Here is a 27,661-nt window from a genome sequence, read left to right on the forward strand (position 1 = left end):
TGGATAGAGATAACAATGAATCTGTAGATTACTTTGGGTAGTACAAATATTTTAACAATGTTAATTCTTCTAATCCACAAACATGGGATATTTTTCCATTCATTTATGTCTTCTTAAATTTATTTCATCACTGTTTTATAGCTTTCAGTATACAGATCTTTCATTTCCTTAGGTAAATTTATTCCTATTTTTTCATGCTACAGTAAATGGGATTGTTTTCTTGTTTTCTTTTTGAAATAGTTCGTTTTTCGTGTACAGAATACTGATTTTTGTGCATTGATATTGCATTCTGTAACTTCAGTGAATTTATCAGTTCTAATAGTTTTCTGGTAGAGTCTTTAGAGTTTTCTAAAGACTGAGGCAGGAGAATCATTTGAACCTGGGATGCAGAAGTTGCAGTGAGTCGAGACTGTGGCATTGCAATCCAGCCTGGGTGACAGAACAAGTCTTTGTCTCAAAAAAAAAAAAAAAAAAAAAAAAAAAAAGTGGTGAGAGTAAACATCTTTGTGTTGTTCCTGACTTTACAGAAAAAGCTTCTGACTTCTCACCTTTGATAAGATGGTAGCTGTGAGACTGCTATTACACATATAGCCTTTACTGTGTTGTGGTACATTCCTTCTATACCCAATTTGTTGAGAGTTTTTATCATGAAAGGATGTTCAATTTTGTCAAATTATTTTTCTGCATCGACTGAGATAACCATACACTTTTTTTTTTGTCTTTAGTTTTGTTAATATGGTATATCACATTTATTGACTTCTGTTGAACCATCCTTGCATCCCAGGCATGAAACCTACTGGATCACAGTAAATGATCTTTTTAATGTGCTACTGAATTCAGTTTGCTAATATTTTATTGAGGATTTTTGCATCTATGTTGATTAGGAATATTGGCCTGTAGTTCTCTCTTTTGTAGGATCCCTGGTTTGGCTTCATTATTGGGGTAATGTTGAATTTGTAAAATGGATTTGGAAGTACTCCCTCCTCTTTGATTTTTTTGGAAGAGGCTGAGAAGAACTGATAGTAGTTCTTTAAATATTTGGTAGAATTCAGCGATAAAACCATCAGGTTGCAGGCTTTTCTTTGATGGGAGACTTTATTGTGGATTCAATTTCCTTATTCATTATTGACCTATTCAGATTTTCTATTTCTTTCTGATTCAGTCTTGGTAGATTTTACATTTCCAGCAACCAGATTATCTTGAGTTCTCTCTTCCACAATCAATATATCACTACTTACAACATAAATTATCTCCCCAAACCTGGAACTATTTTCTTAAGTATTCCTCTCCCTCCTCAATGGGCCCTTTACCTTTCATTTAATTTCATTTGCTTCTACAAGTAGACCCCTTACCAATAACATTTTCTTTTCTTTTTGAGACACAGTCTCGTTCTATCATCCAGGCTGGAGTGCAGTGGCACAATCACTGCTCACTGCAGCCCTGACCTCCTACGCTCAAACGATCCTCCTACCTCAGCCTCCTGGGTAGCTGGGACTACATGTGTATGCCACCACACCCAGCTAATTTTTTTTTAATTTTATTTATTTATTTATTTATTTATGGTAGAGATGGGGTCTTGCCATGTTGCCCAGGCTGGTTTCAAACTCCTGGGCTCAACCTATCAACCTGCATCAGCCTCCCAAAGTGCTGGGATTACAAGCATGAGCCATCACATGTGGCCAACATTTTTCTTCCAGTGTTTATTGCAAAAGAAATGTTTTACTTGCCAGTACTTTTGAAAAAGTACAAATTGCTCTTAATTTATATTAGAAAAAATGTCAAATGGAAAAGGACTAAAGTGAGCACTCTGGTATTCCCTAACAACTACTATTCCAGAGTCTTCCTTTTCTCTTACTATTTTGATTTTTCCCTGGACAAAACAGGAATTGCAATGAAAACATTTTTACTTTATCTGCCATTTTAAAACCCTGCTCTCACCTCCATTAGTTTATAACCCAAAGTTCATAGAGTATATTTGTACTTCAGATTTGACTCATTAGTTGTGACGTATTTATATAAAATTTTTCATAAAAAAATCATACCTGAACTCCTTTTAGTGTATGATTTAGTGTATCAACGAAGTTCTGAATTTCATCATTTTTATTTGCCAGAGTTGAAATGATCCTCTGTAGAGCTTCCTAGAATTAAGAAAAACATTAAAATACTATATTTCAATGAAAGAGTTATAAAACTCATTAACAAGCATTCTCTAAACAAACTTTATGTAAGAGTATAACAAATAGGAGCAATGTAAAATTTCTCATTGTTCAAAACTTCCAAAGGCTTATAATTAGAAAAGATGGGGTATATATTTGTACTGTATTAAGCCCTCTTATTCCTAATATACAACTTAATCCCCATGATACTTTTCAGATTGAAACTGATCAGTTTAACTTAATACCAATAGAATTATTCTAGGTCATCGGCCATGGCAATGGAATAGAGCAAAATCTTTAAATGATGTAAAAACAAATGGAAATGGAATACAACATCAGGATCCAAGGAATAAAAGCAAGGAGACATAAATTCATCAACATTTTATTTATTTACAAAAATAAACATATTTTAGTGATATGAAACTAGATAATGTGCATTTAGAATGACAACATTCATTCCAATATTTACAGATGCTGTAAAACTATAATAAATAAAGCAATTTTAGTAGCAAATAGCTGAGACTTTGATAATGCTTCCTATTTAAACAAAACATTTGGTTAATATTCTCTCTGGTTTGGTGCTATCCAATAAAATTTTCCACTGTGATGAAAATGTCCTATAAATGTGCTGCCCAACATGGCAGCCACCAGCCACACACAGTTAATGAAGTCTTGAAATGTGACTAGAACTGAGGAACTAAATTTAATTTTTCCAACTGTAATTAATTAATTTGTTTATATAGCCAAATGTAACCAATGCTATCATATTGGACAGCACAAGTCTAGCTGCAGTAACTACTCATTGGTAGCAATAGCAAAAACCAAACAAGGTTATTTATAGAGTCAGAAAAAAATCAAATGCAAGTACTTTAATACTTTGTAATTTTCTCAGAAGCACAGGACTTTTTTCTGTAAGTACCTATGAGCTTAAATATTTTAATAAAGCCTATAAGACTTTGTGAAATAAAGGTTCTCCTAAAAAATATAATCAGATATCGATAAGGGGTTATACATAAGGAGCCCAGGAAATAGTCTGAAGGGAGGTAACATCTTTTTTTTTAAGTTTTTTTTCTCGAGACAGAGTTTTTTGCTCTTGTCTCCCAGGCTGGAGTGCAACGGCGTGATCTCGGCTCACTGCAACCTCTACCTCCTGGGTTCAAGCAATTCTCCTGCCTCAGCCTCCCGAGTAGCTGTAATTACAGGTGCCTGCCACCATGGCTCAGCCACTTTTTGCATTTTTAGTAGAGACAGGGCTTCACCACGTTGGCCAGGCTGGTCTCAAACTCTTGACCTCAGGAGATCCACCTGCCTCAGCCTCCCAAAGTGCTGGGATTGCAGGTGTAAGCCACTATACCTGGCAACATTTTATACAAACATTCACAAAGCATTGTAGTAGTGAAAAAAAAAATTTTTTTTTTTTGAGACTAAGTTTCGCTCTTGCTGCCCAGGCTGGAGTGCAATGGCAGGATCTTGGTTCACTGCAACCTCCAACTCTCCGGTTCAAGCGATTCTCCTGCCTCAGTCTCCCAAGCAGCTGGGATTACAGGTGTGCAACACCATGCCCAGCTAATTTTTGTATTTTTAGTAGAGACGGGGTTTCATCATGTTGGCCAGGCTGGTTTTGAACTCCTGACCTCAGGTGATCCACCTGTCTCGGCCTCCCAAAGTGCTGGGATTACAGGCATGAGCCACTGCACCCGGCTGAAAATTTTTAATTTAACAGTAACAGTTCTCCTTTGAGTCTCACAATTCCTGGAGATAAGGAGGTTTTTATTATCATCCCTGGGGCTGCCTAAGCGTTCTCTGTTTTATTCACTTACACTATTTCTTCCCACTGTCACTACTGTTGGTATTTTAATATAATAACACAATGAAGTTATACTATGAAAGAAGACCAATGAAGACCGAGAATTAAGTGTTTATCCTGCCAATGCTCTTCCCAAGGACTGGTGCACCACGACTTGGGGGAGGGGTGGACGCAGTTGGAGAAGCAACAGAGGTAATACAGAAATGGAGAAGAGATCAAAGGACTTAAATTTTCCAAGTACTCACCCAAGGTAGGCTCAGTACTTTTTTCTTTCTTTTTTTGTTTTTTTGTTTTGTTTTGTTTTTGCTTTTTGTTTTTTTGAGACAGTCTCACTGTCAACCAGGCTGGAGTGCAGTGACGCGATCTTGGTTCACTGCAACCTCACATCCCAGGTTCAAGCAATTCTCCTGCCTCCATCTCCTGAGTAGCTAGGATTACAAGCATGTGCCACCACACCCAGCTAATTTTTATATTTTTAGTAGAGACAGGGTTTCTCCATGTTGACCAGGCTGGTCTCGAACTCCTGGCCTCAAGTGATCTGCCTGCCTCAGCTTCCCAAAGTGCTGGGATTACAGGCGCCACTGCATCCAGCCTCAATACATATTTATTATTTTATTTATTTATTTATTTTTCTTTTTTGAGATGGAGTCTCACTCTGTCACCCAGGCTGGAGTGCAATGGCGCCATCTCGGCTCACTGCAACCTCCGCCCACAGGTTCAAGTGATTCTCCTGTCTCAGCCTCCTGAGTAGCTGGGATTACAGACATGAGCCACCATGCCCAGCTAATTTTTGTATTTTTAGTAGAGACAGGGTTTTGCCATGTTGGCCAAGCTGGTCTCAAACTGCTGACCTCAGGTGATCCACCTGCCTCGGCCTCCCAAAGTGCTGGGATTATAGCCTTGAGCCACCATGCCCAGCTCAATACATATTTAAAAGCAACACAATGGAATAGTAAAAACAGGTCTGTACAATACTCAGACTTTATAGTAGGTTTCAGTTAATAAGACAGGGCTGTTTCTGGCTAATGAACTGAATCTGCCTCCCCTTCTATCCCTCAAAATGGCAGAGTTACATCCATATTGTGCAGATGAGAAAATGGAGATTCAAAGTAACACTGCTAGTAAGGTAAAAATGATCTATGTCCAAAGCCCATGGTCTTAACTACTTTGGGATACTGCCTCTAAATCCAATCAATTAGCCCATCATATAGTCTACACATACAATACAGTACATATTCTTTAAATATCTTATTTGCCAAGAGTTTTCAATGACAGAGAACTGCTGGAATTTTCATAGTAGAGAATCACAGCTTGATTCACTGGGAGGCACATCTAATGAACTTCAGAAAAAAGTTGATAATATTCTATCAGAACAAGAGTAGAAGAATCTTCTGAAAAGATCACCTTCTATGAAAAAGAGGAGCCAGGCCCAATGAATTCAACCCAGTAACAAAATTTCAATCACCATGATACATGTGAGTTCAATAAAAGCTGAAAAAAGGCCAGGCACAGTGGCTCACGCCTGTAATCCCAACACTTTGGGAAGCTAAGGCAGGCAGATCACTTAAGGTCAGGAGTTCAAACCAGCCTGGCCAACAGAGTGAAACTCCTCTCTACTAAAATTATAAAAATTAGCCAGGTGTGGTGGTGTGCACCTGTAATCCCAGCTACTCAGGAGGCTGAGGCAGGAGAATCACTTGAACCCAGGAGGTGGAGGCTGCAGTGAGTCGAGATCTCACCACTGCACTCCAGCCTGGGCAACAGAGCAAGATTTTGTCTCAAAAAAAAAAAAAAAAAAAAAAAACTGTCAGGCACAGTGGCTCATGCCTGTAACCCCAACACTTTGGGAGGCTGAGGCGGGTGGATCTCCTGAGGTCAGAAGTTCGAAACCAGCCTGGCCAACAAGGTGAAACCCTGTCTCTACTAAAAATACAAAAATTAGGCAGGCATGGTGGTAGGCACCTGTAATCCCAGCTACTCAGGAGGCTGAGTCAAGAAAATTGCTTGAACCCGGGAGGTGGAGGTTGCAGTGAGCCGAGATCACACCATTACATTCCAGCCTGGGTGACAGAGCAAGATTCTGTCTCAAAAAAACAAAAAAAAACCAAAAAACTCAAAAAAACTTTCCACCGAAAAAATTATAAAACATTGGTACCAAAAAAAAAAGGCAGACATAGAGCAAAAACTAAAATATCCTTAGCATAGCTTCCCATTTATGAATTTTTTTTTTGGTCTAAGTTTAGTAACAAGCTTTGCATTTCAGAAATTACATAGCAAAAATCTGGAGATAGTTGTAGCTTATGGCCCCAACTAGGTAAGACCTGAGCTCCAAAGATTTTAATGAGAAACCTTTTTTTTTTGAGGCTCTGTCACACGGGTGGGAGTGCAGTGACACAATCGCAGCTCACTGCAGCCTCAACCTCTTGGGCTCAAGCCATATCCACCTGCCTCATTATTTGATTTTTTGTAGAGACGAGGTCTCACTATGTTGCCTAGGCTGGTCTTGAACTTCTGGGCTCCAGCAATCCTCCCACCTCAGCCTCCCGAAGTTACAGGCATGATCCCTGCTCCCAGCTAAAGCCTACCTTTTTAATGTTCCTATTTTTTACTGAGTACAGCTAAAGACATCTAAATGCTCTAATTTTGAATCAGATCTTCAAGTTAAATCCTCTGCTCCTTTAAGAGCTACCAACCTGCTGCAAGTTAACAGACTGGTCCAGCAGTGACGTTAGAGATCAGAAAACAGGCTTTACCAACTGTAACGTTTTCATTCTCCTTAAAGCAGTACTGTCCAATATAAATATAGTAGGAGCCAATAGCAGCCACATCAAAAAAGTAAAGGAAAAACAGGAGAAATTAATTTTAATATTTTATTTAATAGATTCAAAATACATAATCATTTCAGCATGTAGTCAATATTTAACAATTAATGAGTTTTTCTTTTTTTTGGTACTGAGTCTCCAAAAACAGTTTGTATTTTACACTTATGCATATCTCAATTCAAAACTGGCCACATTTCAAGTGCTCAAAAACCACATTATAGCTAGAAGCTACCATCCTGGAAAATGTAGACTTAAGAAGTCTATGTCATCCAAACAGACCATATATTTCTAAGAGTGGAAATAGGGCAGAGATCCTCTATTAATCTTATTAATTTGCAATTAAAAATAAACGACCTGGGCCGGGCGCGGTGGCTCACGCCTGTAATCCCAGCACTTTGGGAGGCCGAGACGGGCGGATCACGAGGTCAGGAGATCGAGACCATCCTGGCTAACACGGTGAAACCCCGTCTCTACCATTCAGGACATAGGCATGGGCAAGGACTTCATGTCTAAAACACCAAAAGCAACGGCAGCAAAAGCCAAAATTGACAAATGGGATCTAATTAAACTAAAGAGCTTCTGCACAGCAAAAGAAACTACCATCAGAGTGAACAGGCAACCTACAGAATGGGAGAAAATTTTTGCAATCTACTCATCTGACAAAGGGCTAATATCCAGAATCTACAAAGAACTCAAACAAATATACAAGAAAAAAACAAACAACCCCATCAAAAAGTGGGCAAAGGATATGAACAGACATTTCTCAAAAGAAGACATTCATACAGCCAACAGACACATGAAAAAATGCTCATCATCACTCGCCATCAGAGAAATGCAAATCAAAACCATAATGAGATACCATCTCACACCAGTTAGAACGGCAATCATTAAAAAATCAGGAAACAACAGGTGTTGGAGAGGATGTGGAGAAAGAGGAACACTTTTACACTGTTGGTGGGATTGTAAACTAGTTCAACCATTATGGAAAACAGTATGGCAATTCCTCAAGGATCTAGAACTAGATGTACCATATGACCCAGCCATCCCACTACTGGGTATATACCCAAAGGATTATAAATTATTCTACTACAAAGACACATGCACACGTATGTTTATTGCAGCACTATTCACAATAGCAAAGACTTGGAATCAACCCAAATGTCCATCTGTGACAGACTGGATTAAGAAAATGTGGCACATATACACCATGGAATACTATGCAGCCATAAAAAAGGATGGGTTTGCGTCCTTTGTAGGGACATGGATGCAGCTGGAAACCATCATTCTTAGCAAACTATCACAAGAGAAAACCAAACACCGTATGTTCTCACTCATAGGTGGGAACTGAACAATGAGATCACTTGGATTCGGGAAGGGGAACAGCACACACTGGGGCCTATCATGGGGAGGAGGAAGGGGGGAGGGATTGCATTGGGGAGTTACACATGATATAAATGATGAATTGATGGGTGCTGACAAGTTGATGGGTGCAGCACACCAACATGGCACAAGTATACATATGTAACAAACCTGCACGTTATGCACATGTACCCTAGAACTTAAAGTATAATAAATATATATATATATATAAAACCCCGTCTCTACTAAAAAATACAAAAAACTAGCCGGGCGACGTGGCGGGCGCCTGTAGTCCCAGCTACTCGGGAGGCTGAGGCAGGAGAATGGCGTGAACCCAGGAGGCGGAGCTTGCCCTGAGCTGAGATCCGGCCACCGCACTCCAGCCGGGCGGCAGAGCGAGACTCCATCTCAAAAAAATAAAAAAAAAAAAAAATAAAAGACCTAAAAGCTTTCTGAACTTTTTCTTGGAAGACCAGAATTTCTTTATGTGCTTATGTTATGCCAGATTCTTGAATTATAATAACTATACGTGGATATAAGTTAAAACGTTACAACCAACTTCCTTTACCCAAATTTCGCTAATTTCTCAGTTTTTAATTTACATTAATATTAACTCTAGAAAGTGAAAGACATTTTAAAATTACCAACTCTCAAAAGAAATTGGTGCATAAGTCACACCACTTTGAGATCCAAAACCATAACAGAAGAAACAAATACACTCCTCTCTCCTGTGAAATTTACACTGTTCACTCATGTTTTTGGTTAGAGAAGACTTCTTGGGATCACAAAAAGTACAAATGTCCACGTCAAAGCTGGCAGCTAACAAAAACAAGACTGCACGTGTGGACAACTGACATACGGGTTAGACAAATTCAAAGAATCATCAGAATAATGCCCTCCATTTTCTATGATACTATCCCATACCTCCAAAAAATACCATCCTTAGATTACAATTTTTTATTTTTTTTTTTGAGACGGAGTCTCACTCTGTTACCCAGGCTAGAGTGCAGTGGTGCAATCTCAGCTCACTGCAACTTCCGCCTCCCGGGTTCAAGCAATTCTACTGCCTCAGCCTCTCGAGTAGCTGGGATTACAGGTGCAAGCTACCATGCCTGGCTAATTTTTTGTATTTTTTAGTAGAGATGGGGTTTCACCATGCTGGCCAGGCTGTTCTTGAACTCCTGACCCTGTGATTCACCTGCTTCGGCCTCCCAAGTGCTGGGATTACAGGCATGAGCCTCCGCGCCCAGTGATTACAGTTAATCTTATCTTCACCATTCCCCTTAAATTCATTCAAAATTCTATCACCACAGATGAAAGCTCCTTTTCAACTGTATTGGCCTAAGATGTATTAATAGCCATACTTCTGGAAAGAAACTCTACAATCTATGTTAAAGCCTTTAGGGGAATGATATCCTATATGAATTGCCTAAGGCTGTAAAAATACTGTACTTCCCCAGAAAGTGGGTGAGAAAGAAAGGTCTTTAAAGACTGATATAGTATTTCTGGGAAACATGGTCTCATTCTTTGAAGGGAGAGCACTCTACAGCTCTTGAATTTAATAAGGAGTTCCAATACAGCATGAGAGTCTGTAATACACACCTAGATAAAGGGTCTACATTCTGAGAAAAGTTGCTTTACCCTAATGCCAAAACTGCAAAGACTAAAGCCTAGATTATTTTCACGGGATGCACTCCAATCTTTAGATGGGGAGGGCTTCAGAGCCTTTGCTATAATACACCACTGAGATGCTGTCAGAATGGACAAACCAGCTGTAGAGGACTCTGGAACCCCAGCATTTAAGATCATCTATATTTTCAAAGCTGCCGAATGGACAAACCAGCTGTAGAGGACTCTGGAACCCCAGCATTTAAGATCATCTATATTTTCAAAGCTGCCGAATACATTATTAAACATGGTTGCAGAAGCAGCAACCATTCAGATCATAAAGAGAAAGTCACAGCAACCAATGTGACCTTGTTAGCTAATACAGATAAAATGCTGCCTCTCTGTTAAGCTTTCCTAAGCTTAAAGGTAGAAAATATCCGCAAAGTTCCCCAAGGGCAGACTACTGAGACAAAGGCTCCAGAAGCTCTGATCCACTTGCCCTTTAATCTACAACTGCTGTGGAGAGGATGAGCAAATGAAAAAGACTGTAACCCAGAGCTCATATTTAGCATTCTAAAACAGTAAAAGTTTATCAGTGAGAGGGCCAAAGCTTCAACCTTTTTGACCCTCACAAGAATGGGGACTGGCTGGAACTAAGTGGAAATGACATAAAGATAAAAAGCACTAAGGAACTCGGTGCTCAGTACAACTGGAAAACAAGTTACAAGGAATTAGAATATTTAAGACAAAACTACCACCAGCACCAAAACATGAAAACTAAAGAATTAAGATTACATGTGCTGAGTTCGGAAACTTGACCCTAGCTTGTATATGTGACATAAAGCTAAAATTTTCTCTACAGTGGTAGGAGTCAAGTAAAAGGTGTATATAAGGATAGTATGTGCCTAATCTAGGAGGTATACAAGGGGAGGCTGGCTGAATTAAATCCAGCAATTTTTAAAAAGTGTTTTCTAGATATGGTAGGCAATATGCCACGGCAGAGAAAGAGAGCAGAAAAGATCTAAAAGATATCATAATGCAATGAGTTTTCAACCCCAGTCTATCCCTCTAGGTAGAACTTCCAAATTTAATCAAGAGCAAAGACAGAAAGCTAGGCCATCATCACTATCTCCTCTCCTCTAATTTGTGCTCTACATGAAGTCACAAAGTTCTATAGATTTTACCTTCTTAATGGTTCTACTGATAGCAGCAGGAGGCAGACCTAGTCCTAGGTAGATGGGGCAGATCCCTGGTGAAACCTGACCTTCAGGCTAAAGACAGCCTGAAGCCTGAAAACTGGGCTGCCAGTTCCTGATGGAATCCACCAACCTGAATGAGAATTTCCTTTATGCCTTTCAGTCAAACAAATGGTGCTTTTTCCAGGCCTACCCATGGACCAATGAGCACATACTTCCTCCTGCCCATGGACCAATCAGCATAAACTTCCCCATTTTGAGCCCATAAAAACCCTGGACTCAGCAACATATCTGGACTACCCATTTCAGGACTCCTCACCACTAAGAGCTATTCTGTCACTCAGTAAAACTCTCCACTGCCTTGCTCACCATCCAGTCGTCCATGTCACCTCATTCTTCCTGGACTCCAGACAAGAAGTCAGGAACCACTGAAAGGCAGGTGCGGAAAGGGCTGTAACACTTTCCTGGCTCACTTGCCAAACCGCAGACAGGAGTAAAAGGGGCTGTAACATGTTCCTGGCCCAGTTCACCAAGTTGCAGGCAGTGACATGAACTGCAGAAGTGAAGAGTGGCAACACTTCTAAGGGCCTAGACCTCAGGATTCCCTGAGCCAGAGCTGTAACACTATAGCCCTCCCGCCTTCCACCATCATCAGGTGGCTGCCCCACATGACAGGAGGTGACAACAGGACCGGGCCAGCCTGGGAGCCACAGGCCCAAGTGAGGTGGCAGGAGTGAACAGGCTGAAACATGCCCCACTGCTCCCGCTGGCCAAGCTGCAGGTGGCAGGAACAAGAAAGCTGTAGCACCCCTGCCCCCAACCCCTTGGGGCTCCACAGTTACTGGCATCTCTTAGTTTTCAGGCACCACTGCATTCACCTCATCCAGACACAGGCACCCACAGAGGAAACCACTTGCAGTATGCTTGGTTCAGCTGCAGCCTCACATGGAGCTGGTGACTGTGCCAGTGCCTGGAGCTGCCCGCATGGCCACAGCAGCCAGCATGCTAGGCTGTCCACAGTGGCCGTACCCCAAGCTCACTCGCTGGCTCACATATCCCTCACTGCTCCATGCCTGGATCGCCCTTGACAGGTGTGGGATCCAGGCCAGTAGTATGAGCTGAGCACAGCCTGCCAGGCCAAGTGAGCAGAACGAGCCCAGCAGGCATGAGTGAAACTCAAGGAGAGACACTGCCAGCCACAGAGGTTTCCAGCTGGTTAAGAAACATCCAAAGTATCCTGTGACATTAGAATTATTACTACTATCTTAGTAAAAGTTACTATCATATCTCAACCTATATCTCAACCTTCACTATAGCAAAACTTCTTAATCAGACTCTGATAATAATTTTTCTCCCCAGTAATCAGTCCTCTATATACTTCAGCTAGGGTAATGATGGCATCATGCTTCCTGATCAGTATTCTTCAATGGCTTCCCATTGTACCTTGGATAAAACTGAAAATCTTTAACATGACCTATAAGATCTCAAACGATCTGTGCACTGCCTACCTCACCTGCTTTATCTCCCCAGACTTCCTCTCTCTTATTACACCCCAGCTACATAGCCGGCTATGAATTTATCTCATTTGACTTGCTTCCTCCTAGGAGCCCTCTCATTTATCAGTTCCTCTTCCTATAACCCCTGTCCTAAAACATATACACAATGTACTGACAAAACAAATTCCAAAAATGTACTTATAGAATGAGCCCAGGTTACATATATTCATTTTATTTTTTTTTCATCAAAACCTATGGGTGAAGGAGGGCAAAGACAACTTTCATCTGCCCCACGGGATTCTATCAACCTTAAAGGATGCCTACGAAGTTCTCAGATTTTTATATCAGATCTCAAGCCTCCCATTACCTTCTAAACACTGATGGATAAAGTAATAGATAAACATAGATGAATAAAGGCAAAATAAATTATCTAAAGCTTATCTAGAAAATTATATAAGACTCAGGTGGTGATAAATAAAAGTTCTAGGTGACGCAGGTCTGAAGACATGCTTTGACAAATGCCAATTCTGCTAAATCATAGTAAAACATATGACATAAGTCTCCATAGGAAGTCTGCATAGGCAATCTCAGCAATTGTCTTTTGGTGATGTAACACAATTATCAGACCCTCATAATAACAACAAAAAAATACAATGATGCGACTATGGATTTAGACTAAGGCAATTGCTACACCAACAAGAAAAAGCATTATATACACCCTAGCCAGGCACAACCACAACCACTGTCATTGTCACGGAATGAATCAAAGTAATCTAAGATGTACACGATATGAGCTACTCTCTTCAATGCAGCACAGCTTAAGTTACATTTATAATGACTATCAATCAAGTAAAAGGATAATCAATAGACTGAGCAAAAGAGCACTTTGGTACTCTTAAGTGCCAAGTACTGTCTTAAGCTCTCTACATATTATTAATTCATTTAATCCTTTCAAGATTCCTATGAAGTAAGATACTATAATTATCCTCATTTTCCAATGAGGAAGCTGACGCATGGAGAAGTTAAGCAGCTTGCCTAGAATATCAAGGCTAATATGTCACACAGTCAGGATTCAAATTAAGACAGTTTGATTCCTGAGTCTATGCTCTTAAAGGACTACACTGTACTACCTGATAAAGTAGAGATCAGAGGTTCATGAACAGGTCAGAATGGCTAAAGGCATCCAAAGGACTAAGATTTTACTTCAAGATTAGAAATCTGGAACTGATCAACAATCTGGAAACCTGGAACTGATCAACAGGTTATAACCCCAAATCAGAGGGCATCAGCATCCATGTGATCATAATTAGAGAAATGCTGACATATGGGTTTCCCACCAGCATCTTCTCAGACCAGGAGAAGACTTTGAGTCAAATTCTACAGCAGTATTCCAGAAAATCAAGATACAAAAATCTAGAGCCCCTGCAAATATCACAAATAGATCTATAATTTAAGGGGGTCAAACTATTATTATATCCAATTTAGTTAGAATTTCATTAAGCACCTTCTATGTGCCAGGCTCTGTGCTGCTAACATGGAGTATCTTTTTAATCATCACATCTGATTTAAAAAAAAAAAAAAGTAGTATTAGTCTTCACACTTTATGGTTGGAAAAAGGAAAGATTCAAGATGTTAAGAAACTTGTTTTAGGTCACACAGTTATCAAATGGCAATCACGATTCAAATCCAGGAGGTTGTCCCCAGAACCTCTGCTTTTCAAATCCAGGAGGTTGCCTCCAGAGCCTGTACTCTAGGCTGTTTAAACTGTTGCGGACTATACGAGATAATCACAGGGTTCCTGCAACCAGAGGAAAGGGATTGATCAAACCAGCGTGTAACATTCCTGGAAAATGCCCAACTGCCACCAGAAATGATGCCACTTGCATCATCCCACACATAGACCTGTCCTTTGAATTAGGTGACTTCATGCTAAACCCCTCCATCGACTCCAATGGGGATGTCACCAGGTTCAAGAGGCTGAAGAAGAAACCGAGAGCCACCAAATGAAACATGGTATTTTATTGAGGGGTTACATACAAGGGAGAGAGTCCAGTGGTGGCAGGCTGGGCAGGAGAACTGCCTTAAATACAGAAAAGGTCCAGTGACAGTGAGCTGGACAAGATAACTACACAGCCCAGTGAAACTCAGAACACTCATTCAGGTGAGTCTGCCATACAGGGTCATTCTAACAGTATGCTTAAACTATTGCTATTAGGTAGGTTTACCATACAGTGATAAAGAGCTGAATCCAGAAAGCTCTATCCAGCTGTTAGCTAGATAACCAGAATCTCGCCAGTTATTTTAACAAAAGTATGATGCTCAGATGTGATGCAAGAAGGTGAAAAAAAAGAGAACTGGGAAATTCAGGAATCTAATCATCATAATATACCTAAAAGATGGAAGGCTACACCCCCTATAACAGTGAAACAGTTGAGAACACTACCTGTACACAGATGTAACTGAGACAGCCTACAATCAATTCTGATTTAGTCTAGCTTACCAGCTGAGAAAAAATCTAAATGCTAGTAAAAGAACTGGCTGGGGAATGCTGCCTTTCTGCCCTGAATCCAGTTTAAGATATCACAGCATAAGAGGAGGTAATCTCCCATCTAGGATTTGAGGGATATAAAGCACACCAGAGGATAATGAAGCCTTAACCATGTTCAGTGGCCTCTGAACTGGCTGTTTTACCCAGTGAAGTCAAGGAGGCTCATAGTCGGCCAAAGAAACCAGAGGTCCTACCGTTTAATGAAAGAAGGTGGCACTGGAGCGGAGATGGGAGTATTAGTATAAACTAACAACCCTTCTCAAGGGCAACTTGACAATACATATCAAATACAATTTTTGAAGTACATATACATTGACTCAGTAATTCTATTTCTAATTTATTCTAAGTGAATAATTAAGGGTGTAAGCAGAGACTCAGCTACAAGGATGCTCATCTGTGACATTTATAACATTAAAAGTTTGGGATCAACAAAAATATACAACAAAAGGGTACTGATTAAATAAAATCAAGTAAAACATGCATACAAAAGAATTCTGTTGAATAATTAAAAGTATTGTAGAATGATTAATATGGAAAAATATCCATAATTATGTGAAATGCAAATTATAGACCAGCATATATAGCATGATACCATAATTTTTAAAAAGTTTTTATATGCATATCAAAAAACTAGATGGTGATATAAATGTTGAAGAGATTATCTCTGGGTGGCAGAATTGAGTGGTTTTTATTTTATTTTCATTTTATTTATATTCCTATTTTCCTACAATAAACTTATATTACTATATTTATAATGCAATAGAAATGCAAACACTGGCTATGTTAATACTTTTTAAATAAATTAGTTCAAAATGCAATTAATAGCAATTAACAAGCATCAATAACTGAAACCAGATTCTATCAGAACCTTGTGGCTGGGAAGAAGTGCCAACAAAGGGTGAAAAACATATTTTTAAAAGTCTGGAGATGAAATCCACCAACTTTAAAATATTTTCCACCATAAGTTAGAGTGGAATATCTATCACTATGGCAAATATTCAATATGTGTTTACTGCATGAAAAATCCTGCTTACATTCAGCCAAGCACTGCAAACAAGCACTATGTTAAATTTCTTTATAAAAAAGGTCTGCTTCACTATCTTTCTAATTTTTAGAAACTGCCAAGTTCAATTGAAAAATGAAGATACCTGTATTACATATAATGGTCGTAAGTATGTCAACATGGTGTTCATTTATTTTATTTTGTTTTTGAGATGGAGTCTTGCTCTGTTGCCCAGGCTGGAGTGCAGTGGTGCGATCTCGGGTCACTGCAAGTTCCACTGCCCGGGTTCATGCCATTCTCCTGCCTCAGCCTTCCTAGTAGCTGGGACTACAGGTGCCCGCCACCATGCCCAGCTAATTTTTCGTATTTTTAGTAGAGACAGGGTTTCACCGTGTTAGTCAGGATGGTCTCGATCTTCTGACCTCATGATCCACCTGCCTCAGCCTTCCAAAGTGCTGGGATTACAGGCATGAGCCACCGCACCCAGCCCATTTCTACTTTCTTGCTCACAGTTGTACTTTAGATAGCTAAGACATTCCTTCAAAATAGTTGAAAAAAGGGGAGAGATATGTATAGACAGACAGACACACACACACACAAAATGAAAATAGTGATTTTAGGCTGCGCGAGGTGTCTCATGTCTGTAATCCCAGCCCTTTGGGAGAGTCATCTGAGGTCAGGCAGGAGTTCAAGAACCCCCTGGCCAACATGGCAAAACCCCATCTCCACTAAAAATTTTAAAAATTAGCTGGGTATGGTGGTAGGCGCCTATAATCCCAGTTACTAGGGAGGCTGAGACACAAGAATCGCTTGAACCCAGGAAGCAGAGGTTGCAGTGAGCCAAGATTGCGCCACAGCAGCCAGCCTGGGTGACAGAGCAAGACTCTGTCTCAAAAAAAAAAAAAAAAAAAAATAGTGATTTTTATTTGGGGCAACAAGAGACACCAAATTCCAGGTTTTTGCCTAAATCATGTTCTTTATCATCTATCAACTATTTTCACTATACTTCAACTATTTAACTAGCTTCTTAAAAAAAAAAAAAAAAACAACAACTACTTTAGGTCAGATGTGATGGCTCATGCCTGTAATCCCAGCACTTTGGGAGGCCAACGCGGGCCAATCGTTTGAGCACAAGAGTTCAAGACTAGCCTGTACAACACGGCAAAACCCTGTCTCTACAAAAAACACAAAAATTAGCCAGGCATATGGTGGCATGCACCTGTAGTCCCAGCTGCTCAGGACGCTGAGCTGGGAGGATAGCTTGAGTGCAGAAGGCAGAGATTGCCGTGGTGAGCCATCAGCCTGAGGAAGACAGCAAGACTCTGAGGAAGGAAGGGAGAGAGGGAGGGAGAGAAGGAGGGGGGGGGGGGGGAGGGAGGGAAGGAAGGAAGGAAGGGAGGGAGGGAGGGAGGGAGGGAGGGAAGGAGAAAGAGAGGGAGGGAGGGGAAGGAAGGAAGGAGAGAGGAAGGAAGGAGAGAGGAAGGAAGGAGAGAGGAAGGAAGGGAGGGAGGTAGGGAAGGAGGGGGGAGAGGGAGACAAAGGAAGGAAGGAAAGGAGGGAGGCAGGGAAGGAGGGGGGAGAGGAGGAGGGAGGGAACCCTGCCTTATAGGGGCTTATCCCTGTTACATTTTAAGTTTTAATTACTTTAATCATACCACCACTGAAATGCAAATAATTCAGGAAGAACAGTGGTAATGAAAAAACTCTGGGTTGTAAAAAAAAACTTGGCTTGAATCCAGACTACTATTTGCTAGCTGTGTGACTCTGAACAAGACACTTAGCCTCCCTGGGCTTCATTTTCCCTAACAGTGCAACAGGAATAAGAACTGTTGTGACAGTTCAACACAATACTGGATGCAGAACAATAGTCAAATTTCATTTCTCTTTCCTCAGGAAACAATTATTTTTAAATGAGGAGTAATTTTGGAACATGGAACACTGGGTTGGTTATGGATGTGGTGGGGTTCTTGGAACTGGTAAGGTACAAGAGGAAGGCAAAGAATAGCACATAGCTTGGAGCAGGAAATGGGGATAAGGAAACTTAGTGTAGATAGGCTACTTGTTGCAGGTTGTCATGTTTAAAACTCCTCCTGCTCAGTTCAATCTCCCCAATCTAGTTTTGTCCAGTCAAGCCTCACCTGTCACTCACTACCCCTTTCCAAGTAGGAAGAATATGCAGGAAAAATAGTGGGGAAAAGTAAGCAAGTGACAATATATGCTCTTGGTGAATTCCTTCCTCTGGGCTCTCATCTCCCTTCCTCTCCACCCTTTCTTATTCCTACAGTAAGTACCTTTCTTAGAAAGAGTGATCCCTATGCATGTGAATAATCTGTACAAAAATTTAACTTAAACTATAAAATTTCAAGCTCCAAGATTCTAAAAAGGTACAAATATCTTATTTGTTTCAATGTTTTCTTTGAACGTGCACATTTTATCAGGTAAAGAAACCTTTGGGATTTTACCTTAAAACCGTTTAAAGACATAATCAAAAGGTTTGAGTATCAAACAAAAGCCACCTATCCATAACACATCCTGTTCACAAAAGCGTCCCAGAAACTCGATATAAACAAAACCCCTCTGTTTATTTCCAGGAGTTAATACTGTGGTTTTCTGTATCCAACAGTATGCCTTACATACCCGGGGTTATTATGTTTTCTTCCTCTACTCAAACAGAGCATCTGTTGCTAACATTAACACTGAAGTCCAAGTTATTTTCACAGACAAAAAAGCAGCTGGTCAAGCTAATCCATCTGTTGACTAGCCACCATCAAGCTTCTGTAAGACTGTCTAGTTAACCTCTATTGTCAGACTGCATGAGTCAGAACTTCCAATCCGCTTCCTATTAGAATTTAACAACTCTTCTCCGGCACCACCATGTGAATCGTTTCTTACAGATATAGTAGCAGAAAATATGCTTTAAAAGTAAAAATGTCGGGCCGGGCGCAGTGGCTCACGCTTGTCATCCCAGCACTTTGGGAGGCCGAGGCGGGGGGATCACGAGGTCAGGAGATAGAGACTATCCTGGCTAACCCGGTGAAACCCCGTCTCTACTAAAAATACAAAAACTTAGCGGGGCATGGTGGTGGGCGCCTGTAGTCCCAGCTACTCTGGAGGCTGAGGCAGGAGAATCGCGTGAACCCAGGAGGCGGAGCTTGCAGTGTGCCGAGATTGCGCCAGTGCACTCCAGCCTGGGCGACAGAGGGAAACTCCGTCTCAAAAAAAAAAAAAAAGGTAAAATGTCTACACTTAATTTTAAAAGAAGAAAGTTACTTTGAAGTTAGAATTACTAAATTAATAGCAGTAGCTAACAGTATTTTTGTATGCTAGGCATTGTTAAGTGGCTTTTAAAAATGAACGCAAGACCAGGCACGGTGGCTGAAGCCTGTAATTCCAGTGCTTTGTGAGGCCGAGGCAGGGGGATCACCTGAGTGAGGTCAGGAGTTTGAGACCAGCTGGCCATCACGGTAAAACCCCATCTCTACTAAAAATACAAAAATTAGCCAGGTGTGGTGGGGGACGCCTGTAATTCCAGCTACTCAGGAGGCTGAGGCACGAGAATCTCTTGAACCCAGGAAGCAGAGGTTGCAGTGAGCCGAGATTGCACCAATGCACTCCAGCCTGGCCCACAAGATCAAAACTCCGTCTCAAAAAAAAAAAAAAAAAAAACACAATCCTCACAATAATCCTGTGAGAGAAGTACAAATTATTATCTCTATTTTACAGAAGAAGAAATGGAGACAGAGCAAACTACCCCAGCTCATACAGCTTATAAATAGTAGAACCGGAGACCTGGCTCCAGAGCCATCCTCTTAATAAAGTAAAGCCCAAATCCCAATGCCTAACAAACATTCAGGTATATATTCAGGCCTTCCTCACACTTTGCAGTACCTATTTTTCTTTTTTTTTTTTTTTTTTTTTTTTTTTGAGACGGAGTCTCGCTCTGTCACCCAGGCTGGAGTACAGTGGCGCGATCTCGGCTCACTGCAAGCTCCGCCTCCCAGGTTCACGCCATTCTCCTGCCTCAGCCTCCAGAGTAGCTGGGACTACAGGAGCCCGCCACCTCGCCCGGCTAGTTTTTTTGTATTTTTTAGTAGAGACGGGGTTTCACCGTGTTAGCCAGGATGGTCTCGATCTCCTGACCTCGTGATCCCTCCGTCTCGGCCTCCCAAAGTGCTGGGATTACAGGCTTGAGCCACCGCGCCCGGCCTGCAGTACCTATTTTTCTTATACTTTACTGACTGAGGTACTACCTCTGCTACTATTTTCAATGTACATTCCATAACAGAAAATAGTCTCTAAAAATAATGTCTGGGGTGTACTACTGTCTTATTTAAAGAGAACAATATCCAGCTTATATCATTACTATTTGAGGCTTGTGATTCTGCAGGAATTCATATGAGAAAAGGAAGCTCAGGTTCAGAGCACTGAACTGGTTAATGCACATTAACCCCGGACATTCTTTATACAGCTATAAACCAAGGAGTGTGGTTGTTTCTTTTTTCTTTTTTTTTTTTTTTAGGAAGATTTGGTACCATCAATGAAATTCAACATATTTTTTAATATTGAGAAGTTGATTCTAAAAGATATCACAAATAAGATACTTTACTACTAATAAGAAAGAGAAGCTAATTCTTTGCTACTTCTCAGGAAACTGCACGTGGTAACCTGTAGGTACCCAAACACATCATTCGAAATAAGAACAAATAGGTTCAAATCTTAGCCTTAGTGCTAGTAGCATGACCTTCCAGGAGTCACAACCTCCAAGTCTTGATTCCTCATTAAAGTGAGGAATAATGCATCCCTGACAAAGTATGATGATCCATACTAAAACACTTTTTTTTTTTTGTATTTTATGGGACACAGAGTATTTTAGTGCTCATACTTTGTAAACTTTAAAATACTGTGTTTTCAGAACAAACTATTTTATCAGATTTTTACTATGACACTATAAAATACTCTTACTTCTACCGCATATAAGAGGAAACAGATTAATCACAGTTAAGTGACTTGCTACTTATCACAGAGCTAGTAAATAGCATCCTGGAACCCATGTCTCCGGACTTTGCTCCTTCATTTGACCTCTGCTAATGTCCATTCACATACCATTACTTTTACCTAATAAGCTGAGAGATGCTTTACAAAGTTAGGCAGAGACAATATTTTTAACCTATACATACCCAAAATACACAAAATGTAATTTTTAAATGTCTTACGAATAGTCACGCATACCAAGGTGAGTTTCAGGACCAACACATACAATGAAATCATGTGCATTTTTGTTAAATACTATAATAATCAATGCTCAACACATCACTATTCTCTCATGCCCTCAGCAAAGTGATAAAGAAGGTGAATCTAGACAAAATTGTAGAAAACGATGTTCTAAGTCTTTCCCGTGCTTTCTAATAATAGAAAAGAAGAGCCTCTTAGATATGTCTTTGTTTTCCCTGCTACATTATTAATACTACTCGTTTTTTCTTTCCTACCCTGCACTATATTTCAATTACGTTATAGTCTAACAAAGAGAACAGGGTGGTTATTTTCATATGGAGATTATGACTGAATAACTCACTTCTAACTGTATTCAAGACATTGGCTTTGTTCTCCAAACACTTCTTCTGAATTGAACCTTTACGATTATATAACCTTTCCTCAACTGTTCGGAAAGTATAAAACATTCCACGACAACCCCTAAGTAACTGTGCCCAGCAACACCAATTGGTCAGAGAGTGGGACGGCTGCCCTGACAATTGAAGTCTTTTCCCTCCATTCAAGGAACACTAAGATCTACTTAGGAAAAGTCTTGGGAAGGGGAGCGGGTGGGCGGTACAAAGGAGATTGGGTCCCTGACCTAAAGAGCGTGGTGCTGAGACGGGACTTGGTCGAGGAAAAAGCCCCAGCTTTCGGCGTCAGCAGGGAGACACCAACAAGGCTGTGCCTCGGTTTCCTCATCTGCTGAGGAGGGATACACCCCCACCAGCACGCTCGCAGGCTGCGGGCATGAAAACGGGCCTAAAGCATTGCAGAGTGGCTGATTTTAAAAGGGGGATGGCTCCCTGTTTTTCCTTAAGAGTCAAGGCCCCGGACAGAACACAGGGCAGAGGCCAGCCCGAGTCACCGGGCGCGGTCCCCGCATCCGTGCGGGCGCCTCTTCGCTCCCGCCCAAAGAGCGGCCGGGCGGCCTTGCCCTCCGCAGCAGCAGCCCGGACGCCCGGCCAGGTCCACCCCGCGTACCCACAGCCCACGGGCCCAGGCGCCCCGCCCACCCAGTGCCGGCCCGGCTTGTCTCGGTAGCCCCGGGCTCCCCTCCCCCGCTTACTTTCTGGGAGTCCATGGCGAGGGGCTAAGCCGGTTGGGCTCGAACCCGAAACGACGAACCGTGTGAGGAGGCTCAGCGAGATCGCACACCCCAAGACCGCTACTCACTGCACTGCCCCAGCCAGCACCTGCACCGCCCGGCCCCACCCGGCCGCGCCCAGCCCGCGCGCGCCGTCGCCGCGCCGCGGTTGCCAGGGTGAAAGGGCGGCCCGCAGAAGGGAGGGGCTGAGGAGCACCCCGCGCCTGCGCGCAGCGGCCGACTGCACCCGGGAAGTAGCGGTGGAGGGTGGGGAGCGCTGCCGGTCGGTCTCCAGCTAGTGCTTCTGCAGCCTGCAGTCCCTTCCCCCATCCTTTTTCCTCCAGCGACAGCAGTCTCTGCGGCCCTGAAATAGGCCACTGGGCATCCAGCAGCCAACCGGTGGGGAGGGTCCGGGAAGGAAAGAGTATCTGGTGCTGGAGACAGATGAGCCTACCCTCCACCCAGCACGCGTCTGAAGCCCCTCCCCATGCTATCCTTAGAGGGGCAGCCAGGCTACAGCGGACCCAGCGGTCCGAAGGAAGGAAAAGGGCTGGAATGGGGATGTAGCGAAAACGTGGGAAAAGGCCTTTAGGGGATGTGGTGGAAACATAGGAGGGGGATATAGGGATGAGAGTGGCGGAAACGTGGTTATGGGATTAACGTGAGCTTTGGGGCCTGGCACAGTTTTCCCGGGGACCCACCCACCCCGGCACCTTGCTACCTGTATTATTTTGAGCAAGTCACTCTCCCTGAGCCTGTTTCATCTGTAAAATGAGAGAAATAATGCGGACTTTGCAGAGGATTGTGAGGATTAACTAACGTATGGTACATATTAGTACTAAATTATTATTATTTTTTTTTTTTTTGGAGATGGAGTCTCGCTCTGTCACCCAGGCTGTAGTGCAGTGGTGCCATCTTGGCTTACTGCAACCTCCGCCTCCCAGATTCCAGGAATTCTCGTGCCTCAGCCTCCTGAGTAGCTGGGATTACAGGCGCACCCACCACACCTGGCTAATTTTTTGTACTTTTAGCGGAGACTGGGTCTCGCCATGTTGCTCAGGATGGTCTCGAACTCCTAAGCTCAGGCAGCTCGCCCACCTCAGCCTCCCAAAGTGCTATGATTACAGGTGTGACCCACTGTGCCAGGCCCATTATAGTCATTCTTAGTGGGGAGTTAGAACCTGCTCGGTGTGACCTGAGGCGGCAATGAAGATTTTTAGAAAGCCTGGAATTTAGTAGGCTTGAAAAAGTTCCTCAGGCAGAGAGGCCTCATCTTCCATTTGGATGACTCTGGAGAGGCTCACAGAAGTTCAACTGGACAGTCATTTATGATGAATGAATAAAAGGGAAATACGTACTGAGTACCAGTTCTACAAACAAAATTCAGTAGTGGACAAGGCCCTGTTTTTCTCACGGAGCTTACAATCTAGTATAGGAGGCCAACCAAAAAAAAAAAAAAAAAATTTAACGTGCTAGGTAGTTACAAGGGCTAAAATTAAAAATCAGGCTGGGCATGGTGGCTCACACCTGTAATCCCAGCACTTTGGGAGGCCCAAAGGGTGGATTGCTTGAGTCCAGGAGTTTGAGACCAGCCTGGGCAACATGGCAAAACCCCGTCTCTACAGAAATTTAAAAAAAAAAAAAAAAAATTAGACGTGGTGCTGCAAGCCTGTAGCCAGAGCCAATCAGGAGGCTGAGGCAGGAGGATCACTTGAGTCCTGGAGGCAGAGGTTGCAGTGAGCCTAGATCACACCACTGCACTCCAGCCTGGGCAACAGAGTGAGACCCCAGCTCCTAAATAAATAAATAAATAAGGCAGATGGATTCAGAGAATTGGGAGGGTTTAATTTTTCATAGAAACGTCAAGGAAGGTCCCTCTTGGAAATGGCCTGAGTATAAAGTGAGAAGATGAATTGTACAAGGATCTAGGGAAGAACATTCTAGACAGTAGGAACAACAAATACAAAGGCTTCATGGAGGGAAGGAGCTCTGTGTTTGAGAAACTATTTATTCTACAATGTTGTCATTACATCTCTGCATGGATCCCTCTGACTGTACTGTGATTTTTTTGAGGGCTGAATTTCTTTTACCCCGTATCTGTATCCCCAGCTCAGAGTCTGCCACATGGTATGCACTTAATGTATCCTTTTTTAACTGCACAGAGATGTTCAAGAAATGAAATGAAAGTTACGAAAGGGAAAAGAGGAGCTTGGCTAAGGCTAGGTGGGTACTGCTTAGAAAGCCAGGGTCCCAGGGTGGGCCTATGTGCGCCAGCTGAAAGGAGTAGTGGCATGCAGTCCTGCAAAGAGATGCCCATCTCTTAGTACCAAGAGAAGAGAGCCTCCTATTCAACCTTTCCCAACTCCATGAGGAAGAGCAAGTGCAGCCAGGTGCCCAGCCATTAGCCCACTGCTGCAGCCACAAAGGTCATTCCTTCACATTGTGTACTGCAGCTGAGTCAGTTTCCCATGAGGGAGAAATGCAGCCTGGGGATTGGAGAACATCTAAAGTCTAATCACCAGACTGCGTGCTTCCCGGCTCTGCCCCTGCTTGCCACTATGGGACCCACCACTAAGCGGAGGAAACAGGACTTGGTGATGTCCCCACTTCTCTTGCTGCAAGGACTTCACCTCACTGCTGTCAGAGGGCAATTCCTGGGCACTTTATGACTGACAGGCACCACCAGAGGAAGAAAGAGGCTTTTGGGGACAGTGAGTTGCAGCTGAAATGTGATCACCAGACTCGGTCACAACTCCCACACCCCAGGAGCTCACTCCTGGCTCCTTGCCTCCAGCTTCCCGAGTTCTTTCCCTGTAGCCCAGCCAGCAGACTGCAGCTTTTGACAACATCTCTACCCCATTTGACTTCTGCCCTCACCCAATCTCTGTTTCTGGCCAGTCTGGCTCTCCTGCCCAGCTCATCCTGGGCCTTTTGCTTCCCCTCGTTCCCATCTGGGAACAGCTAGTTCCTTCTGACTGTGACTTTTGTCTTCCCCGGTTTGTACAAGTTCTCCCATCACAACCACTTACCGAGCTGGGCTCTAAGTCTCCCACCCAATCCCTCCCAGTACCTCTGGCCTATTGGCAAGTCCTTTGCATTTTCTGTACTTATTTTTTCACAGCCAAATTCATTTGGAAATTTTCAAAAGTAGTTTTGCAAATAAAATAAAGCATTTGTTCTTAAATGTGATCCCTGGACCACCTGAATCCACATCTGCTGGTTACTTCTAAGAAGTACAAATTGTCCGGCCTTATCCCTGGACCTACTGAATCAGGAACTCTTGGAGAAGAGTCCAAAAATCTGTGTTTTAACATTTCCTCTAGGTGATTCTGATGAATGCTAAGCTTGAGAGTCATTGAACTGAGAGAAAGCAAATTGTTTACAAAAAACGGGGGTCGTGGAGAGAGCTACAGAGGCATAAAAACACCACTTCAAAACCTAGGTTTCTTATTCTTAAAAAGCCTATCTAGTCATAGACATTTATCCAATTGAGGTCTCTGGGCCTCCAGGACCTCTTTCTGAGGAAACTTCAAGTTAGGATAGCCTCATAGAGAGGCTGATACAGAAAGTCTGGCGAAATTGTCTCTCCCAGAACCAGGTTCTCTATCTTCTCTGAGTGGTGCCAGGCATTGCCTGCAGCCCTGGGCTACCGGGCATATTCTGAAATTCCTCCATCTCTTAGGAGATAAATTTCCTTCCTTTCAGTATTGCCAGCAGTCTTCGCCTTTGGGAGTCACTATAGGGCCATCGGCATGGAGTCAGCAGTCTGAATTTAAACCCAGATGTTGCTGCTTACCAGCAGCGTAGCCTTCGGTGAGTCACTTAACCTTGCTAAACCTCAATTTCCTCATCTGTAACATAGCCATCAGAATAGTAGTAATTCCCTTTTAGGGTCGCTGTGAGGATTAAAGGGGATTATGTAGGGCAAATGCTGGCTAGTATTGTTTAACAAGTGGTAGCTGTTACTAATAATTACTCTCTTACTCATCACGTTCCTCCTGTTTTACCCTTGCACAGCTCTTTTTCCTTCTGGATCTTTGGGGCCTTAAAAGACCTATTCTCACCACAACTCCCCTTTTCCCTGTTATACCTGTTTTTTTCTGGAGCAAAATCATTAGTCAAATGCTGCCATTTGTTGAAGGCCGAAATCTTTGCCCATTGCTCCCTGCTACTATGTCTGGCCTGAGTCTTAGCATTTGCCACCCTGCCTGGGAAGACTCCAAGGCCTCTGTAAGCCTTAGCTTCTTTAGCTGTGAAATAGAGATCATAAAAGTAGCACCTACAAGGGTTGTTGAGTGGTAAATGATATAATCCATATTAAATTTTGAGCACAGTGTCTGGCATGTAGTGAACATTCGAAAAATATTAGCTATTATCATCTCTTACCAACTGTAGAAACCTAATTAATTCTGATTTTTTTTTTTTTTAACAGAGACATGGTCTTGCTGTGTTGGTCAGGGTGGTCTTGAACTCCTGGCCTCAAGCAGTCCTCCCACCTTCGCCTCCCAAAGTGCTGGGATTATAGGCATGAGCCACCATGCCTGACCTTGTTTTTCTGGCCCTCTTCTGAGTAAAAACCAAACTCACCCAAAATCCCTGCAACCCCTCGGAAGTCAGAGCAAAAATGTCTGATCCTAGGCACTCATTACAGACAGAGTCTCCCAGGAGGGTGATATGGTTTGGCTGTGTCCCCACCCAAATCTCATCTTGAACTACAGCTCCCACAATTCCCATGTGTTCTGGGAGGGACCTGGTGGGAGGTAATTGAATCATGGGGGCACGTCTTTTCTGTGTTGTTCTCATGATAGTGAACAAGCCTCACGAGATGGTTTTATGAAAGCGAGTTTCCCTGCACAAGCTCTCTTTCACCTGCTGCCAATGTAGGATATGCCTTTCGCCTTCCGCCATGATTGTGAGGCCTCTGCAGCCACATGGAACTGTGAGTCCATTAAACCTCTTTTTCTTTATAAATTACCCAGTCTCGAGTATGTCTTTATCAATAGCATGAGAACAGAATAATACGGATGGAAAGAATGGTTCTCCCTTGATGCGGGCTGGCACTCTCTACTTGAAGAGCTCTAAGCCAAGTGGGAAGCAGTTAGTGGACACATACCTGACTAGTGAAACCATGTGAGAAGAGACACAACTAAAGCACCTGTGAGTATATGGCCTGAAAGGAAAAACTCAGAGTGGACATGATCATTGAATTCAAATTTCTGTAGGGCTATTGTATGGAAGAGGAAGCTAACTTGTTCTCTAGCATCCCATAGGTATAATTAGACCCAACTGGTGGAAGCTACAGGAAGACAAATTTCCATTCAGCAAAATG

At 42.4% G+C, this 27,661-nt stretch overlaps 1 protein-coding gene across 2 annotated transcripts in view; it reads right to left on the bottom strand.

The window, feature by feature from the left end:
* FSD1L (fibronectin type III and SPRY domain containing 1 like) overlaps positions 1–22,516 on the bottom strand; it is a 92,601-nt gene extending 70,085 nt beyond the window's left edge. For both annotated transcript variants that reach the window (XM_023202383.1, XM_023202390.2), the window contains exons 1-2: positions 22,315–22,516; positions 2,043–2,138 (exon numbers count right to left, since the gene is read on the bottom strand). In XM_023202383.1, coding sequence (XP_023058151.1) covers positions 2,043–2,138; positions 22,315–22,329 — 111 coding nt within the window. In that variant the 5' untranslated portion in view covers positions 22,330–22,516. The remainder of the gene's footprint in view (positions 1–2,042; positions 2,139–22,314) is intronic.
* Between the last annotated feature and the right edge of the window lie 5,145 nt (positions 22,517–27,661).

The sequence above is a fragment of the Piliocolobus tephrosceles genome, chromosome 14, assembly GCF_002776525.5.
Source record: "Piliocolobus tephrosceles isolate RC106 chromosome 14, ASM277652v3, whole genome shotgun sequence".
In the NCBI taxonomy this organism is placed as follows: domain Eukaryota; kingdom Metazoa; phylum Chordata; class Mammalia; order Primates; family Cercopithecidae; genus Piliocolobus; species Piliocolobus tephrosceles.